The 20,554-nt window shown below is 47.9% G+C and overlaps 1 protein-coding gene across 7 annotated transcripts in view; it reads left to right on the top strand.

Annotated features, from left to right (window-relative positions):
• The window catches only part of PIGQ (phosphatidylinositol glycan anchor biosynthesis class Q), a 57,830-nt gene that overhangs the window by 31,922 nt on the left and 5,354 nt on the right, over positions 1-20,554 (top strand). For 2 of the 7 annotated variants that reach the window (XM_053276568.1, XM_053276567.1), the window contains exons 10-11: positions 64-125; positions 14,903-15,828. In XM_053276568.1, coding sequence (XP_053132543.1) covers positions 64-125; positions 14,903-15,094 — 254 coding nt within the window. In that variant the 3' untranslated portion in view covers positions 15,095-15,828. Of the gene's footprint in view, positions 1-63; positions 126-4,173; positions 7,025-14,902; positions 15,829-20,554 lie in introns of those variants that run through there. The other 5 variants (XM_053276566.1, XM_053276564.1, XM_053276565.1 and 2 more) reach the window with 5 other exon arrangements.

Here is a 20,554-nt window from a genome sequence, read left to right as displayed (position 1 = left end):
AGCTTGACTTCGCAAGGGAGACTCTGGCTTTCCATCAAGTGCTTTTTGCTTGTGTGCTTTCAGCTGGTGTGAAGTTCAAAGTCCTGGAGCAGGAGACTGGGAAACCCCTTCGACTTTTGATGCAGGTAAAGCCATTTGTTCCTCCCTGATGTCCTTTTGGGATCATTCCTGCCGTAGGACTGCAGTCAGCCTCCCTCCCCTCCAGTTCTCTATGCTAGGACGAGACCTTTCCCAGTGTCCACTGGGGCTGTGTCCTTGGTGCCCATGCTGGTGTGACTGGTACAATTGAAAGATTTGGGGGATGGGTCGTAGCTCAGGGGTGGAGCATGTGCTTGGCACGCAGAAGGTCCCAGTTTCAATCCCTGGAAGCATCTCCAGGTAGAACTGGGAGAGACTCCCGCCTGAAATCTTGGAGAGCTGCTGCCATTCATTGTAGACAGTACTAAGCTAGATGGATCAATAATCTGACTCGGTGTAAGGCAGCTTCATATTAAGAGCACCCATGGCTCAGTGGGAGAGCATCTGATCTGCAAGCAGAAAGTCCCAGGTTCAATCCCTGGCAGCATCTCCAGGTAGGGCTGGGAAAGCTCTGGTCCTGGGGCCCTGGAGTGCAGACAGTACTGAGCTAGACAGACTGATGGTCTGACCCAGCATCTTCAAGGCCATAGCCCCATGTCAGAGCACTTGCTTGACATGCAGAAGGTCCCAGGTTCAACCCCAGGCTGGGAAATACCCATCTGAAACCCCTGGAGATCCACTGCCAGTCAGCATTGATAATACTGAGCCAGATGCACCGATGGTCTGACTTGGTAGAAGGCAGATCTCTGTGTAACCTGTGTCAGTCAGCTGGCTGTCCAGGCAGTATATGGCATCAGAGGAAGGATCTCTAGCCAATGCCCCGTCTCAAACAAACACCATTGGAATCTGCATCTTCTGTGCATTAATATACACTGTAACAGGCGTTGCCAGCAAGTGAGAGCCTGGCAAAGGGTCCAGAAACCTCAGCGTGGCTAACTAATGATCATTAGAATGCAGCTGAAGCTGTACAGCCTTCTGATCATCCTATGCGAGGGGAAAGACAAGGTCAGAGCGAGAGGAAGTGTTCGTCTGGGAGAGAGGAGCTGGGTCGGATGGTGCTGTCCTACCCTGCTCTCGTACCCAGCACTTTACCAAGGTAGGAGGAAATGCCATCTGACCCAGCTCCTCTCTCCCAGACGATCACTTCCTCCCACTCCGACCTTGCTGTTTCCCTTGCACATGGTCACAAAACGGGAGCATGGAGTTCCCGTGTGAATGAGCCTCGTGTCTTTGATGGTAGTTGGAATCAGAAGAGGTTTGGAAAGGGTTAACCCGAAGAGGAAAGGGAGACCTCTTATGAAATGAGACATTCACCACATGCGGCTCTGAACTGCGGAGAGATTGCATGAAACATGCCTACATCCCTAATAGAAAATGTTGATTTGGGTGTTTTGGTCTTTGTTTCCCAATGGATCAAAAGCAGCAGTGAGCCGGAATCCGTTACTTCTGCATCAGTAACATTCATCCTTGTCCCCTCTTGTGATTTCAGTCAGAGGAGGATGTTTAAGGGATATGCTGTTTAATACGTGAGCCAGCTGGGGTGGTTGGTACTTGGCACCAGCTGGGGGGGCCAAATGCTCCTTGTGATTTTTGACAAGGTCTGCATCCCGAGAGATGGGAAGAAGGAGATGGTCACATCACAAGACTTTCGGCTCTCAGTGTGTCCTCTTGCTTTTGTTGTCCTGGCCCTCGAGCCTGTGGTGGCTATATTTGCAATGGTGTTTCCAAAGATTTTGGAAGTTTTAAAAACACAACCACTTCTCTAAAAAAATTTTGTCCGAGGGGTGGAAGTGAAAATTGGCAGAAATGTTCTTCAAAGATTGCGCCATGGGGAGAATACAGCAATTTGTTCATTGTTACCCTAACCCTTTGTGCAAAAATGACTGCAATTTTACCCTAACCGTAACAATGAACAAATTGTTATGTGTCTGTTCTCCTCACTGGCCAGAAATATCTTGGACATCCAGTGCCTTTGGATGGGTGACACGTACTCTGCCTCCCCCACCCCACCTGCATGGAGCCATTTGTGTGGATTGGTGACTCCTCACAGAGTCTTGATCATGGCTAGTATAGACTAAATGATTGCCCAAGTATACATTTTGACTTTGGCCAGTTTAACTTCTGCTAATGATTGCAGTTCCTGCAGATATCCCTATATTTATCTGTACGCCGCAGCTGCAATTGGGCCCATCAAGTCTGATGAATAATATGCTGCCCGTAATGCTTGAGTCTGTTGCCAGAATGTGAGAACGCAGTCTTTTATTTTAGAAGATTGCTGGTTTCTCCTTTGGGGCCATGAGGCTCTCTTGACTGACATCCAAGTATCTGGGTGGTATTGCTTGGACACTCAGAACCAATGGTATGCATTTTTCCCCTCCCAGGCTGAGTGTAAGTTGTGGACAGGACTCTGAAGCCAAGATAATTTTAATAAACCATGTTAATATTTTCTTCGGATTTTGTCAGAGACCTCAGCTGGTTAGGGAGTTGGGCTGAAAGTCTGAAAAGAGAGGGTTCTGTTTGATGTATGTTCAAGGAGAAAAATTATGAGTATGGATATCCACCTTTTAATTGGCATTACAAGTGTGGATGCCAGTTTGGTGCAGAAGAAAGGCGAAGGTTGTTGAAAAGTTGGTGGCTTTTATTAGCACAATGGTATTGTAAGACATCTAAAGAGAGAATCTGGAACAGGACCTAAGCACCTTACTCCCTATGTCACCAGCACGGTTTACTGAGGGAGGGAATGGCGGACCTGAACCTTACTGCTCCACACTGCCACCCTGATAGTGGCAGAAAGGGGAACTGCAGCCAGTCATCAGTAGAGGAGTCAGGTGGTGGACCTGGGGAGCCAATGGGACCCTGCTGGCCTTGTGAAAGAACTCTCCTAATCTTGCTTCTCCATATGATGAATGCATTAGTGAGTAACTACACAGGCTCCTGTGCCTTGCCTAGCCACAATGCTTAATCTACTTCCTACCCTGTCCCCCAGTCCATCTCAACCCTTTCCTTAGTCCCTGCTGGGCCCTGGGGACAGGTAGCAAGCTCGCAGTTGGCAAGCCATCAAATTGCATTGCGTTCTTTTGTGCTTTTCCTTGTGCAATTGTGCTGCTTGCTTCCCCGACGCATTTCAGCTCATAAAAAGATATTGGATGCACTCCTTTGGGTGCTAGCCAACTGGAACAGAGGCCAGTCTTCTTGGATGCTGAGCTAAGCATGTGTTTAAGTGGCTGGCTGGATTGGGGCCAGAGCACTTACTCTCAGGTGGGGGCCAGACCTGCAACACACTACACTTAGCCGAGGATGCTGTGAGAATGTCAAATAGCAGCCTGCCCTTTTTCCAAAAAGATGTCTCTTCTGGCCATTGCCTGCGGCTTGCATCCAGAGAATCCCACCATGCCAGCCTTTTCTCCCGCTTCACAGCTCCTCAGAAGACCCATGCAGAAAGTACTGGTTGTGTTTGTGCTGCATCAGGCTGGAGTTTCGGTGCTCCTCGTCTCCAAGAGTCTGAAGCAACTCAGACCGCGGGGCCAGGCTTCCATTCGGTGCAGGGAGGGAGGTCCCAAGAGGAGCTGATCTGCCTGTGGGGAAGGGGCTCTGTAATGCCCAGTGGTGTAGCCACCGTTGGACAAGGAGGGACAATTGTCCCTGGGCTGCCTCGCTGCCCTCTCGCCCCTCCTCCAGGGCACAACTTCTCCTCCTCCCACACCCAGCCAGCAAATGAAACACTCACTGGCTAGGAGCACAGGGTGCACGCCCACTTCCAGAAACTGACCATACCTCCTGTGTTGGCATCAGCACACATCTTTTGCTCTCCACTTGAAGGAAAGAAAGAAAAAGAGAGAGAACCCAGCCAGCAATGAAGCACTGGAAAGCAGCAGGAAAGGGGCCACGCCACCCCTTCCTAGTGTTGACCATGCCCTCTGCATCTGACATGGAGCTGTGGCAGTGAGGATGGGGTCTGACAGCTGGAGCCTGTCGCCCGTAAACTTTCTGTGCCCCTGTTCATGCATGTCTTGACCGCAGCCAGGTTGAATCACTGCTCCCCTACCTCTCTCTCTCTCTCTCTCTCTCTCTCTCTCTCTCTCTCTCTCTCTCCAGATAAACCCCCTGACCTACGGCAGTGTGGTGCAAATGTACAGGCTGCCAACGTACAGCTGCTACCCCAAGGATTCCTGGGGTTCCCTCTGCAAGAAGTTATTCGTCGGGGAGTTAATCTACCCTTGGAAGCACAAAGGAGAAAAGCAAGACTGATCCCAGTTGGACTGGGAAGAACCAGCTAAAGCAAGAGGCTGTTTCTGGCCCAAAGACACCTTGGAACTGGCCTTTGCCAATTGGCACCATGTTGACCATTCTTTTACCAAGCATTTGACACACGTGGGGTTATGGGAAGGGGATAGTCATGGGTTTCCTTCCTGGGTTCTCCTTTTCCTACAGATCCAGTGAATGAGCTGTTCTTTTTTTTCTTTTTTTTAACGAATTGAGTGATGAATTAGAATTGTCTGCCTGGAAGTGTCAGGGGGCCAGAATTAATGGGCCAACCAGCACTATCTCATAGAAAGGTGTGTGTGTGTGTGTGTGCGTGCGCTCTGTAATTCCTTGGGAGCACCAAATAAGGCGTTTGACACAGAATCCAGCTTCCTGAGAATCTTGTTTTTTTATTTCCTTCTAAACTTTCTAGCCCTTATGGTTGTGAGGGGAGGGGGCATAGTTCACCTGCATTCAAAGCAGGTGTTAGAGTACCTTCTTTGCATTTAGGTCCAGTCCTGGCAGCATCTCCAGGTAGAGCTGGGAAAGACCGCTGCCTGAAAGCTTGAAGAGCCACTGCCAGTCAGGGTAGACAGTCCTGAACTAGATGGGCTAAGGGTCCATAGGAAAATGCCTTATACCAAGGCCATCGAGCTCAGTATTGTCTGCTCTGCCTGGTAGTGGTTCTCCAAGGTCACAGGCAGGAGTCTTTCCCAGCCCTGGCCGGAGCTGTCAGAGATTGAAGCTGGGATCTTCTGCATGCAAAGCAGCTTCTCTGCCACTGAGCCTCTGCCCATCCCCTGACTGGTTATACAGGTCTGACACTGCATAAGGCAGCCTCAAGAGGTGATGCCATAGCTCTGTAATAGAGTTCCTGCTTTGTGGGCAGAAGGTCCCAGGTTCAATCCCTGGCAGCATCTCCAGGTAGGGCTGGGAGAGACCCCCGTGCCTGACACCTGAGAGGACCGCTGCCAGGATACACAGAGCTCTGTTCATAGAAGTCAACTATGCAGCATAATCTAGGAAGGAAACCCAACCTGTCTTATCCTGAGCCCCAATTAGATAGTTTGCCCCCTGAGCAGATCAGAAGAGACAGTGAGCTGTCCGGGTATTCGGTACCTTTTAGAACATGTTTTTAGCCAGTTTGTTGAAAGTTGTGTGCCGCGTAAGAAGCAACTTTGTTTTGAGCACATCAATAGAAACTGGTGAGGAGAGAGGTTTTGCATTGTATGTACAGTGCTAACTGAAAACTGACATTATTGAGGGCTGATCAGCTTGGAAGCAAAACGGGATAGCCAGACATAAGGTGGTGGTTTCTACATACTTGGGGGACTACCTAGGTCAGTGATCTTCATTATTTTTCAAGCAGGGATCAGGCTAGCAAAAAACGTTCAATGCCGTTTTCAACTGTGCTGACCTCATGGTACTGTGCTTTCCTCACTGCCGGGGGGGGGGTTAAGAGAGACAGCCCCATCTCTTAAGAGAGGTAGGCTTTGGGAAAGACTACACTTCCCAGGAGTGCTCTGTGGGGTAGGCTTTGGGAAAGACTACACTTCCCAGGAGTGCTCTGTGGGCTAGGCTTTGGGAAAGACTACACTTCCCAGGGGTGCTCTGTGGGCTAGGCTTTGGGAAAGACTACACTTCCCAGGAGTGCTCTGTGGGCTAGGCTTTGGGAAAGACTACACTTCCCAGGGGTGCTCTGTGGGCTAGGCTTTGGGAAAGACCACACTTCCCAGGAGTGCTCTGTGGGCTAGGCTTTGGGAAAGACTACACTTCCCAGGGGTGCTCTGTGGGCTAGGCTTTGGGAAAGACTACACTTCCCACCACTCCATGCATGCCTTCCAAGATGGTGCAGGGGCTCAAGAGAGCTCTGTTTCCCTTCAAGGATACCCACCTCCGTCCCTGGGCAGCCTCCACGTGGTGTTGAGGGTAGAGTGTTCGATTTTGGCCGAAGCTTCGCACAGGCCCAATAAACTACTAGTCAAGAGAGACACACTTAAGGCTGTTGGGGGCCCCACTGACCTCCAGGCCTATCAATGAAGAACCCTGACCTATGTGCGCAAAAGAATGTACATTTAAAATCGAAAGACACCGCTCTAACTGTGCATCTTGATGCCACATTCATCACTGGACAGGCGCCATACTCCCTTCCAGCCACTTGATGGTTATTGCTTCATGTTCAGGTGAATTTCCTCTTTCCTGTGCCTGCTTTTCATCGTTTATCACTTTCCCACCTGAGGGCTGATGGCAGCGTGTCAGCCCCACTCCAGTCACAGGGGGGACCGCGCAACGCAAAATCCATCCCGCTTGGGACGCCTCAGCTCCGTTTCAGGCCCTGGCGTCCTGCAGTTCACCCCCTCGAGAGGCACTCCTCAGTGGAAGGATGAATCGCGGCTTTCCCTTACAAAGGTGGTTCGGCGGCTTCCCAGCGCCACCGCCGTCTCCGTGCAGAAAGGAAAGCGCTTGCCGCTTCGTTCCGAGCACAGCTGCACTCGATTTGCTCATGCCAGCACTCCGGAACTCAAGGGGCAAAGGCGAAGCATTCAGTCTTCTTGGCCTCCATGTTTCACTCCTGCCAAGATCGGAGAAACTGTCAAGCCAGCCCCTGCATTCCCAAACCCGTATGTTCCTTTTTCTTCTCTGTGTATTATTATTATTCTTTCCCCCCCCCCTCTTCTGTTGCAAATAAAAGCCATTTATCTGGGCCTTTCTGATGATATAATCTCACTTGTACATTTTTAAAGATCCCCATCTTAGACTGTCGTTATGCTTGGAGGTCTCTGCCAGAAGGGAAAACGGCCAAATGCCATGTAATCTTGTCAGAAGGAAATGGTGCTCTCCTTATGTTATCCAGAAGACCCAGTTTGGGGTTTCTGGGGTTTTCCTACGAATGCTATCCAGCCTCAGTATCAAGGCGTGAACCTCGATCTATTGTGATGAAATGGCAAAGGAGGGATTTCCTAACTTTAAAGGTTGTTTGACAGTCGAACAGGCTGTCTCGTGCAAGGATAGGCCTGTCGCTCAGTGTTCAAGCATCTGCTTTGCATGCAGAAGGTTCCCAGGTTCAATCCCTGGCAGCATCTCCAGGTAGGGCTGGGAGACACTCCTGCCTGAAACCTTGAAGAGCTGCTGCCCAATCAGTGTAAACAATACTGAACTAGATGGACCAATGATCTGACTCAGTAGACAGTAGCTTCCTAGGGGATGTGCCCATAGCTCAGTGATAGAGCATCTGCTTTGCATGCAAAAGGCTCCCCCAGGTTCAGTCCCTGGCAGCATCTCTGGGTAGGGCTAGGAAAGACTCCTGCCTGAAACCCTGGAGAGCCACTGCCAGTCAGTGTTGGTAGACAAGATGGGAGGACCAGTTCATGTGGCTGCAAATAGGGATGTGCAAACCGGCTCGAGCTTGACAGTTTGCGATTGAACTTGGCCGGCTCGAGGAATCCCCCCCCCCCCCAGCTTGCTGTGAGCCGAACCAGACCCAGTTTGGCTCGAACACGAGCTGAAATCCACCCACCTCCGACTGGTCCAGGGGTTCTAACAAAAAAAAAAAAGTTTGTTACCTTTTTAAAGAAACTCACCACCTCTGGGGTGGGTGCTGCCATGGTGTATGTGTGTGGGGGGGAGTCTCCAATCGGCCCAGTTCCGGCCGTTTTAGTCCATTTTTTGCCTGTTCTGGTCCTCTTCTTGCTGGTGGCAGCCATTTTTAGGCCAAAAATGGACTAAAATGGCCTGAACTGGCTGACTGGAGAACGGAAGGAAGCCAGCGGGGAGAGGGGGAACCGCCGGAGACACCCCCCACATCCCCCCCCCGAGGCAGTTTCTTTCTTTTCTTTTCTTTTAAAAATTGTGTTAACCCCCGGACCGGCTCAAATTCGAGCCGAACTGGGGGGTCTGTCCAGCGGGGGGACGACGACACCAAACATACTCAGTTCTGTTCAAGTCCGGTTCAGACTCAAACCGAACCAGGAATACCATTTTCATGCACACCCCTAGCTGCAAATAGGAAGAGGATTTGGAAAGGTTGTCTGTTGATACCACATTAGAGGTGCAGTTTGAAATCCTTCTGATTTGTGCTCCTCATTCAGACCGCAAACTGCTTTCTGTTGGTCCCTGAAAGCTTTTTTACATGCTTAATTACCTTTTTAAAACATCACTGCAGTGTCAAAATGATTTAAGGAGGGATTAGATTGGCCTGTATGGCCCACTGGACGAGAAAGGGGTCTGAATTGATATCTCCCCCTCCTTCACCTCTTCCCTGAACTGCTTCTGTTGCTCTGGAACGGATTCAAGCCACTTAATCCATCTGTGCGGGTCAGGGCTGCAGAAACCGGCTGATCTCATGAGCTTTTCTGTTTGTCTAATGTACGTATCCAGCTAGCAAACATTTTGGGGGTAGGGATGGAGCGTAGGGTTGCCATATTCCGGCTTTCCAATGTGCCTATTATGTAAACTGGCTTGAAAATAATGTCTGAGCAGAACAGTGACTGCACGTTTTGCTCCAGAACTCCGCTTCTACAAGGGCTAGAGCTTCACTTAAAAAAAGAAAGAAAGCTGAAATCTGGGCGAACCTGGGAGGGCGAAGCAAGCTGGGTGAGATGCTTAAAATCTGGGTGAAACTCAAAATTCGGGGGGCGTGGCAACTTTAGATGGAGGTGTCTCTCAAGATCAAGTTTTCAGGCATTTGCCACGATGACGATGAATATTTATATGCCGCTTTTCAATAAAACTGAGATGGTACTTTTTAAATTTTGCAGACGTTAGGGGCTGCTTGCTTAAGAAGTTGAGCTGTATAGCACCATTGTGTGTGATAAAGGCTGTCCCCTTGCTGAATGACCTGTTTCTCAGGGGAGTGAGCACATTTGACTTCTGATTGCCTCATTGGCTGCTGAGCTGCCAAAATGCAAGCAAAAGATTCACATGTGAACGAGACCGGTGTTTGTTTTAGAATGCCTTGCTCTTCCTCCCCTCAAAGCCTGGACTTCCTCTCTGGCCATCCCACTCTTGGTGTTGCTGGCCAGCTTTTAAAACAGTTCACTGCACACGTCTAGTCTAGCAGGCAGAACGGACCGGGGTTCATTGTCCAGACATTTTATTATAACAGCAATGCCATTCCTGGTTGGATGCTCTGTAGAAACAACAGCTTCCAGTATAGCTCATCTGTGTGGGTTTAGTTGAAACACAACCAACCAATGAGATTTAAAAGTCAAATCTGATGTACGGAATGGAAGGATCGGAATATATCTATTTCAAGAGGTGGAAATGTTATGATGGACACACAATTGGAGCACCTGACGGTGAGAAGGAGATACTGGCAGACTCAGGGTAACCCACAGATATGCCAGTTTCACAAAAATCTGAAGAAATAAACCCTAAGGTGTTAAACAAAAAACAAAACACGCTGTAGCCAGCATGGTGTAGTGGTTAGAGTGCTGGATTAGGAATGGGAGACCCGAGTTCAAATCCCCATTCAGCCATGATACTTGCTGGGTGACTCTGGACCAGTCACTTCTCTCTCAGCCTAAACTACTTCACATGGTTGTTGTGAAGAGAAACCTCAGTATGGAGTGCACCGCTCTGGGCTCCTTGGAGGAAGAGCAGGATATAAAATGTAAAAATAAAATAAAAAAACAGGCTGCCCCAATTTAATTTCATGGATCAGAATGTTCGCAGACTCAGAGGGCAGTTAACAGACAACAAGATGGGTGGGGCTAATAGAGCTCAGTCTCAAGGGGGTTGTGCCTCATATTTAGTAAGGGGAGAGCAGCTATCCCTGTTCAGTTTAGCACAGTGGCTGTTGCTGGTGGTGTCTCTGAAGTGTTTCTTTTTAGATTGTGCGTTCTTTGGCGGATAGGGAACTATCTTTTTATTTTATTTTTCTATGTTAACCGCTTAGAGAACTTGTTTTGTTGCTGGAAAGCAGTATGTTGATGGTGATGATGATGATAATAATAATAAAATTCCCACTCACTTCAGTGAGAGCTTTCCACCTAGCTTGCCTTGGTATCTCTAAGGACAGCCGATTTCCATGAGCAGAGAAATCCTTTGAAAGCACCCGCCAGTGATCAAAGCCATTTCCTGCCTGCCTGTTATCAGCTCGCTCAAGTCTGATGGGTTTTGGAACTGGCTGTCTTAAACTGGAAGAATTAAAGCCACACATTTTCCCCTTTCCCCGTTCTTGGTTCCCAGGCTTTCCCCTCTCCATCTGCAATTTCCTTTCTGCGCCTTGGTCTGCCTCCCTCTCCCTTAGATCAGGGAGAGTATTCTCTGTCCTGGTCTTCCATCGACAGTCCCCCAACAGCCTGGTTTGGAAGAGTCTTGGCAGCAGGCAGAGAGGAACAGAAAGAGCAACAGAGGATCCCAGCCGGCTTGCTGCTGTTTTATGACTTTGTTCTGTTTGTTACATTTTTATACCGCCTTTCATTACAATAATCTCAAAGTGGGTCACAAGACATTTAAAACCATATAAACCTGCACAATGACAAGCACATCTGAAAGTTAAAAAAGCAAATCTAATTACAAGTTTTAAAAACATGGAGAATATAACGATAAGATACAAAGCAGCAGCAACAAAACACTCATATAAAAGCCTGGGGGGTGGGGGGAAGCCAAGATTTTACTTGCTTTTTAAAACCAGTGCAACTCCCCAGTAAAACTGGGGGAGCGGAGGCCCACTGGGAGAGCATTCCAAAGTCTGGGGGCAAAGACTAAGAAGGCCCTGTCCCGCTTGTACGAAAGGTGTGCCTCCTTCGTTGTCAGCACACGGAGCAAGGTCCGTCCCCCGCCCCATGACTTAGTCGAGTGGGCAAGAATGCTTGGGAACATAGGAAGCTGCCATATACTGAGTCAGACCCTTGGTCTATCTAGCTCAATATTGTCTACACAGACTGGCAGCGGCTTCTCCAAGGTTGCAGGCAGGAATCTCTCTCAGCCCTATCTTGGCGATGCTGCCAGGGAGGGAACTTGGAACCTAGATGCACTTCTGAGAGTGGCTCCATCCCCTGAGGGGACTATCTTACAGTGCTCACACATCGAGTCTCCCTTTCATCTGCAACCAGGGTGCACCCTGCTTAGCTAAGGGGACAAGTCATGCTTGCTACCACCAGACCAGCTCACCTCTCATTGAAGGAGCAAGTGGTCCCAAAAGTATCCTGGGCCCAAACCATTAAGGGCTTTAAAGGTCAAAACCAGCACCTTGAACTGGACCCAGAAACAGATTAGCAGCCAATGTAGCTCTTTCAAAGTGGGGGTCATATGGTCCCAGCGGGCAGCTCCGGATAACATCCTAGCTGCCACATTTTGCACTAGTTGCCGTTTCCGAATATTCTTCAAGGGCAGCCCCACATAAAGCGTGTTGCAGTAATCCAGCCGCGATGTATTCAGTGTTTCTTTGGTCAATACTCTGATGAGCTCAAGTTGCATTAAGGCTGAGGTTTGGGGTCACTACCCTAGCGAAAGCGGCACCCTTTGGCAACGATGTGGGGTGTGCTGCTAGCATCCCTATTCTGGGTAAGGCAGTGGTCCTCTTCTGGGCCTAGAGTAAAACATGCAATCTGATGCCTGCTGCAAGGAGATCTTTATGTAGACTGAAAGTCAGCTGGGCAAGGAATAGATCTGGAGATCTATAAAACCACTCCGCCAGTTAATGTTGCTTCTCAAGATGGGTAGTGCACTCCAAGACTGGAAAGATGGAAAGGACTAGTGTTAACTTCCTGCCTATTTATTTGTTAATTAAGGAAGCTGGAAGCCAAAACCAGTCCTTTCAGTGTTTCCCATCTTGGGGTGGATCGCCTGTATTCACAAGCACCAGGAGCTGTTTCCCTTAAGGGATTTTTGTTTTGTTTTGATCAGAAAAGTGGGGGGGGGGGGGGTTTTGCTCAAAATAGAAAAGGCCATGGGATAGAGAGCACCTCTGACAGATCATCATCTCCGAAGCTGGGAAGTGGAGAAAATTTATGTCAGCTGGTTAATGGAGAACCCTCTCCAGACCTTTGATCTTCTGTCATCTGCGTCCCATAAGGCTTTGCAAAAGCAGCAAGCAGAACATCCAAGAATCCAGGCAACGTCCCTCTCTCCCTCTGACCCCAGACAGCTGAGATTCCTTCTCCCAGGCAAAACTAGATGTTAGAAAACGGCGACCCAAAATGGCATCCCTGTATCCCATCATATCTACAAAACTCATCACACTGTGTGTCATGATCCCGGCTGTGAGTTTCCCTACCACCAGCAGCCAACAAGAGGAATGGGAAACCCAGTGCTCAAATAGGGATGATGATGTTGATGTTGACGTTGCTTCTGCTATTTACACACAGTCTACCAGATCTTATTGACTGGATTTGATACTTTAATTATCGGGCCATTTCCAAGGGTCTAGAATAACAAAAGAAAAATTAAAGATATTGCCGTAGTATTTGTAGTGTCCTGAGTAGTGGTGATGATGATTGATGGATGATGGATGACTGACGATTGACGATGATGGTGGCAAAGTGTGTAATAGGATCTAGATAAACTTCTTTTATCTAAATGTAACCACGGCAACTGACTGTACCAATTACATTGAATGTAAATATTGTACTACAATGCTGAAATCTATTCAAGTACTGCAGTAAAGCTACTCAGTTCAATAGGATCCAAATCAGGATTGCACAACTCTGGCCCTCCTGCAGATGTTGAACCACACATGCACACACTGGCCTGGTTAAGACAAGTGTTCCCACATTTAATGTGGGTCACCGATACTAGCGTGATTATGTGAACTCACGCCAAGATGGCTTGTGGCTCGAGACGAATCTGAAATTCCCGCCTTGGCACAGGTTCACGAGATCACTCTAATGTTGATGCCTGGCCCACATTAACTCGAGAGCTGGTCTTGTGGTATCAAGCATGGATTGTCCCCTTTGCTAAGCAGGGTCCACCCCGGATTGCATTTGATGGGAGACTACTTGTCTATTTCCCCAGGCTTTTAACTGAAATCTAATTTTTAAATGTTAATGTGTTTTTATCTATTATGATTGTTATCTTTTTATGAATTTCAAATGTTTAAATTTTGTATTCTGTTTTTAATTCTGTACACTGCCTAGAGATTTTATGTTAGGAGGTATATAAATTCAACCAACCATTCAATCAATAAAAAAATGTGAGCACTGTAAGAGATTCCCCATAGGGGATGGAGCCGCTCTGGGAAGAGCAGAAGGTTCCAAGTTCCCTCCCTGGCAGCATCTCCAAGACAGGGCTGAGAGAGACTCCTGCCTGCAACCTTGGAGAAGCCGCTGCCAGTCTGTGAAGACAATATTGAGCTAGATAGACCAATGGTCTGACTCAGTATATGGCAGCTTCCTATGTTCCTAGATTCGCATGACCGTGTGGACGGGGCCATTTTCTGTTAATACCTGGCCGAATTACACCGCTCCATCCCTTTCTAGAAATAGAAGAGTGCCTTCTTCCCAAGGACTGGAAGATCCCACTGGTACTGAGTGACCCGAGTTGATGTCAAGCATCTCCCTTGAGTCAGGCATAAATCATGAATGGTTGGGGACTTGTCAGTGCACATAACAGCTGTTCAGCCTTTCAAAAGATGCACCGATGCAGCACTTGATGCAGCTAACATCTGCTGGGAGACAGGAAAAGGACATCTTTCTCACATCCCACACAGCTGACACATGCAGAACTCAACGTGATGGGGTGCAGCTGGGGCTAGCGGGAGTGGTCGGAAAAGAGAAAACAGACCCATTCATAAGAGGTAGGAATATCTATCTATCTATCTATCCATCCATCCATCCATCTAGAGCTGGGCTTGTGGTAGCATGACTTATCTCCTTAGCTAAGCAGGGTCTGCCCTGGTTGCATATGAATGGGAGATTCCATGTGTGAGCACTATAAGATATTCCCCTTTTAGGGGATGGGGCTGCTCTGGGAAGAGCATTTAGGTTCCAAGTTCCCTCCCTGGCTTCTCCAAGATAGGGCTGAGAGAGATTCCTGCCTGCAACCTTGGAGAAATCGCTGCCAGTCTGTGAAGACAATACTGAGCTAATTAGACCAATGGTCTGACTCAGTATATGGCAGCTTCCTATGTTCCTATCTATCTATCTATCATCTATCTGTCTGTCTATCTAAAATATTTATACCCTGCCCCTCCAGTACACTACTGCTTGGGGTGACTCATAACGTTAATAAACAGATGCAATGTAAAATAAGCAACTAATAAGATTAAAAAAGTTAAACAACTTAAAAGCCCAGGTTAAAATGACAAATATATATGTATTTCAAATTAAAAGTTATTTAAAAAGCTAAAAACTGAGAACTATAAAAACTAAAGATCTTACCAAATATAAGCAGCAAATAAAACATTTAAAAGCCTCTTTTATAAGATGTGTTTTTGATTGGGTTTTTTTAATATATGGGTACCTGCTTGAATATAGGGATGCCTACTTGAACCAACACATCACACGTCATATTTCTATTGGAAACCACCTTGAGATAATGCTATGAAAGGCAACAATAAAATCTCTCTCTCTCTCTCTCTCTCTCTCTCTCTCTCTCTCTCTCTCTCTCTCTCTCTCTCTCTCTCTCTCTCCTTTTCCAGTCATGCTGCTTTGGCATCCTTGAAGTTCCCTGGCCCAACCCAGAGATCTCTGGAGAGGAGAAAGGTGAAGCAGAATCCACAAACCAAGACTGCTCTGAGCAGCTACGATTAATATTTCATATGCGTCAAAAACCTTTCTGTGTTGTTGCTGCTGCTGCTGCTGCAGAGAAAACCTCCTCTCTCAAGGAGTAGGAGAGAAAGGATACTGAAGAGAGCCAGGGAGATCTGGGTGGGAATCAAAGCCAGTAAACTGATGCGTAGCCCTGGGAAGAATACAGACAGGCTCCAGAACCGCTGGAGAAGGGCCCTAATTAAAGCCCTTCGCTGGAGAAGCTGCTCTCAGAGGCCAGCCTTCGTTTCTTTTTACTGTCATTCAGAGCCGGCTGCCGGTCTGATCCTGTGAAGTGCTTCTCGTCGCCAAAGGGTGATGGGTCTCTGAGCAGTTCTTCGCTCTCAGGGACAGAACTGTTAAGGATGTAGTAGTATCACTCCCCGGGTGCCTGAGTGGTTTACACTCCATCTTTCCTGGAGTGTAAGAAGCCTGCTTTCTCCCTCTCCCTGCTGATCTTGGCCACATTTCCCAGCACATCTACAGACACATCCATGGGGATGTGGGGTTGCACTGGGGTACAATATCCCCTACCCCTTAGGTGTGCTCCCTCCATACTCCCTTATGCCTCTCGGTCTAGGACAGATTTGCCCAACATAAGGCCCAAGGACCACATCATGCAGTCTGCCAAGTCATTAACCTCTGCTAACTTGGCAAAGAGGTACCTTTTAACATGGTAATAATTCCCTTTATTTAGCAGAGGGGAAGTAACTGGTCCTCTCCACCTCCAGCACGGTACCTCCAGTGACTGTTCCTGGTGTCTGTCTTATGTTTCTTCTTAGATTGTGAGCCCTTTCGGGGGACAGGGATCCATCTTATTTGTTTGTTATTTCTCTGTGTAAACCGCCCTGAGCCATTTTTGGAAGGGCGGTATAGACATTGAATAAAATAAATAAATAAACAATTGTGTGTGACTCGCCAGGATCCCCTAGATTCATAAGACCAGAGGCAGCTGCCTTCTACTGAGTCAGACCATTGGTCCATTTAACTCAGTACTGTTTGCACAGACTGGCAGCGGCTTCTCCAGGGTTGCAGGCAGGCGTCTCTCTCAGCCCTATCTTGGAGATGCTGCCAGGGAGGGAACTTGGGACCTTTCTGCCGGCAAGCATGTGTTTTTTCCTGTTGCTTTTCTGTTGCTTCCTGGCTGGATAGTTGCCTTGCTTGCTTCCTGTACTCCTGCTGACTGAGCAAAGAGGCACCTTTTGAGTGCCGATTCTCTTTTTTGAGCAGGGGGAGAGCAACTGGCCCTATCCATCCCCAGCACAACATCCCTTCAGTCATATACTGAGTCAGACCATAGGTCCATCTGGCTCAGTATTGTCTTCACAGACTGGCAGCAGCTTCTCCAAGGCTGCAGGCAGGAGTCTCTCTCAGCCCTATCTTGGAGAAGCCAGGGAAGGAACTTAGAGCCTAGATGCTCTTCCCAGAGCGGTTCCATCCCTTGAGGGGAATCTCTCCTAGTGCTCACACTTCTAGTCTCCCTTTTGCATGCAACCAGGGCAGATCCTGCTTAGCTTAAGGGGACAAGTCATGCTTCCTACCACAAGATCAGCTCTCTTCCACCAAGCTTCCATGGTAGCTTGCTGGCAGAGCATCTGCTTTGCATGCAGAAGGTCCCGGGTTCCCTCCCTGGCAGCATCTCCAGGTAGGGCTGGGAGAGACTCCTGCCGGAAACCTTGGAGAGCTCAGTCAGTGCCGGCAATACCGAGCTCAGTGGACCAGAGGTCTGACTCCGTTTGGGGCCGTTTCTTATGTCCATAACACATGCACACATGAGCACACCGCAGCTCTGAACCTCAACAAAAAAGCAGCTACAGAGGTTGTATTTCAAAATGCCGGGAGTGAATTCTCTCCAGTGGGTCGGATGATAAGTATTTCATGAGCGGCTGGGTCACTTCTCTGCCGGGCTATTAATAATTCACTTCCCCAATGCTCTATTTAGCATCTAAAATTATCCCTTCCTTTGGACTCTGGTGTAGCGCAGGACTCACAAGGCCCCAGGCCGCCTCTCCTGGCCTGCCTCTCCTTTCTGCCGCCTCTTCCCTTTCATTTCCTGCTCCTCTGAAACGGCTTGGCTTCAAAAAGCAGAGCTCAGAGGGGAAGCAGAGAGCTGCTCCTTCATGCCCTGGGAGAAGATGCTTGGAGATTCTCCCACCCCACCCCCCATGCAAAGGAGGGGTTACAGGCTACAGCCGTCCCTACTTTCCAGGGACAGTCCAAATTTTCTAGCATTCTGGTAAATCGCAGATCCTATTTCCCCCCCTCCTGGGGATACCTTCTTCAGTTTATTGTATGTGTGTTGCTAGAGAAAGGAGAGCTGGTCTTGTGGTAAATTAAAGTGTGCTGTCCGATCAGTGTCGACTCCTGGCAACCACAGAGCTCTGTGGTAGTCTTTGGTAGAATACAGGAGGGGTTGACCATTGCCTCCTCCCATGCAGTATGAGATGATGCCTTTCAGCATCTTCCTATATTGCTGCTGCCCAATATAGGTGTTTCCACCAACAGGGATTCGAACCAGCAACCTCTGGCCAAGCCACTTCCCTGCTGCACCATTAGGTGGCTTAAGAATAGGGTTGCCAACCCAAAATTGACTGAAGCTATTCCTGGTATTTTTTGACCCCAGATTTTGTTTCAATCATTTTTACGAAATCAAACTATTCAAATTTTCAAGGTTGCTTTCAAGAATCACCTGGAGATGTGTGCCAATTCCTGGAGAAATCCCAGGGGGTTGGAAACCCTACGTAAGATGCATGCATTCATTCAAAAATTTTGTATCCCACCTCTGCAGTGCAATACTACTGTCCAGGGTGGCTTACAAGCCATAAATCACAAGGAAAAAATGTTGAGCAATATAGAAAATCAGTAAACACTAGCTAAAAAACTAGTTAAAGCAGGGGTGGGTTTTTTTTTAGCTATTACTGATTTTAACACAATTAAAATCAAGTTTAAAAGGCCACAGGGTACAAATTGCCAACAAAAAACACTAAAGTTTTAAATTCTTAATCAGATTTGTTTAATATTTTTCACTTAATATTTTAATTATTTCTTTTTTACCATCTTGTGTTTAAATTTTTGCTGTAAACCGCCATGGGATTTTTAATGAAAGGCGGTATATAAATTTGACAATCAATCAATCAATCAATCACCTCTCTAAAAAAGAAGCATCTTCAAATCCGAAGAGAAAGAGCTTAGCAAATCTTCACTGGGAGTATGTCCCAAAGCCAAGGGGCCACAACCGAAAAGGCCCCATCTCTAGTCCTCGCTACCTGAATCTAAGTCAGTGCTGAGGCCTCCAGCAGGGCCTATGAAGAAGAATCCGGATGGCGAACTGCACACTGCCAAGACCAAAATAGTGAGAGTGATTTTCCCAGGACAGGACCAAAAGGAATAGGCTTGAAAGAATTAAGCTTAGCAAAGGGAAGGATCTGACTAGGTTGAGATCCCTTGTTTTCCTGACCTTCTTGGATGGGGAGAAAGCCAGAAGTGCCACCAGGCAGATGAATTCAGCTTCACTTCTCTCTTACCAGCCTGATTGATTCTTCCTGCGATGGAACTTTGCCCGAGCAGCCTGTTTGATGGTCTTTCCCTTAGAATCCTTAATGCAGGCAGAAGCGTCGGTACTCACAAAAAGGCCCTGTAGCTGAAAGCAGCTCTTTTTGGGAGCATCTGTCCCAACAGGATTGAATTATTCAAAGAGATGGAACCAAAAGGGGGATGGAGAACCACATTAAAAATAAACAGCATCCGATTCTGTGGAGCTGAAACTGCTGGATTACTGGCAGCCAGTGAAAGGCAAGCAGACGAAGCAGGCAGGAAAGAGCGAGAATGTAGATCTCTTTGCAAAGAAAGACACAGGAAAGTCTAGATGGCGCAGCTGTATTTGTCTGTTAGAGAGTTTTATGTTGAAGGCTAAAAGGGCCGTATAGGACAAGAGCCTGCTGCGGGGGTGGATGGTACCATGTTGGGGAACATAGGAAGCTGCCATATACTGAGTCAGACCCTTGGTCCATCTAGCTCAGCATTGTCTGCACAGACTGGCAGCAGCTTCTCCAAAGTTGCAGGCAGGAGTCTCTCTCAGCCCTACCTGGAGATGCTGCTAGGGAACATAGGAACATAGGATTGATTGACCGATTAAGTGCCATCAAGTCGGGGTTGACTCTTAGCGCGACCACCTAGATAGATTCTCTCCAGGATGATCTGTCTTCCACTTGGCCTTGAAGGTCTCTCAGTGGTGCCTTCATTGCTGCCGTCATCGAGTCCATCCACCTTGCTGCTGGTCGTCCTCTTCTTCTCTTTCCAGCATTATAGACTTCTCAAAGGAGCTGGGTCTTTGCAGAATGCATCCAAAGTAGAATAATTTGAGCCTGGTCATTTGTGCCTTGAGTATAATTCTGGATTGATTTGTTCTAGGATCCATTGGTTTGTTTTCCTGGCTGTCCATGGCATCCTCAAAAGTCTTCTCCAGCACCAAAATTCAAAGGCACCAATACTTTTCCTGTCTTGCTTCTTCAAAGTCCAGCTTTCGCATCCATAGAGTGTCACGGGGGAAACCATGGTCTGAACAATTCTAATCTTTGTAGATATAGACACGTCACGGCATCACAGAACATAGGAAGCTGCCTTATATTGAGTCGTCTATTGGTCTATCTAGCTCAGGATTGTCTGCACAGACTGGCGGCGGCTTCTCCAAGGTTGCAGGCAGGAACCTCTCTCAGCCTTATCTTGGAGATGCTGCCAGGGAGGGAACTTGGATCCCCTAAGGGGAATATCTTCCAGTGTTCACAGACGTAGTCTCCCATCCAAATGAGAACCAAGATGGACCCTTGCTTAGCAAAGGGCGAAATTCAGGCTTGCTACCTCAAGACCAGCTCTCCTCCCATAGGAACATAGGAAGCGGCTTTATACCCATTTACATTGGAAGCTGCCATATACTGAGTTGGACCATAGGTGGACCATAGCTCAATGGAAGAGCATCTGTTTTGCATGCAGAAGGTCCGAGGTTCAGTCCCTGGCAACATCTCCTGGTAGAGCTGGGAATGACCCCTATCTGAAACCATGGAATCTGGAGAGCCACTGCCAGTCAGAGTTGACAATAGTGAGTTAGATGGACCAATGGTCTGACTCAGCGGGTGGCAACTTCCCATATCCTTAAGAAGTGAGGTGTAACTGAATGTTGCTTCCTGGAACCAGAAAACAAACAAACCATGTTCTGGAAGGCAGTTGTGCTCTGCAGTCCATCCGTTTGAAAACTAATGTAAACATATGTTTTAGGCAAGTTAAATCTGGATCCCTTTGTTCATATGCCGATATGCCGTGGGACCAGCAATTAACAGGCGTGGACATGGGGGACGAAAAGAAAGCAGAGCTGGGGAAACTTTTAATCGCTGGGTAGAAGAGGAAACGTTAGCAGGTGCAGACCGGCATGCCGGGTTGCTGAAAGCTGCTGTGTTTGGGTTGATTGCATTTTAATGAGGTGTTGGATTCTTAGGTTATTAGTGTGCTCAAGAAGGAACTGGTGTTGACACACAAGACTCGGCTGTAGC

The sequence above is a fragment of the Hemicordylus capensis genome, chromosome 13, assembly GCF_027244095.1.
Source record: "Hemicordylus capensis ecotype Gifberg chromosome 13, rHemCap1.1.pri, whole genome shotgun sequence".
NCBI classification, from domain to species: domain Eukaryota; kingdom Metazoa; phylum Chordata; class Lepidosauria; order Squamata; family Cordylidae; genus Hemicordylus; species Hemicordylus capensis.
This window is presented reverse-complemented; position numbering and strand designations above follow the sequence as displayed.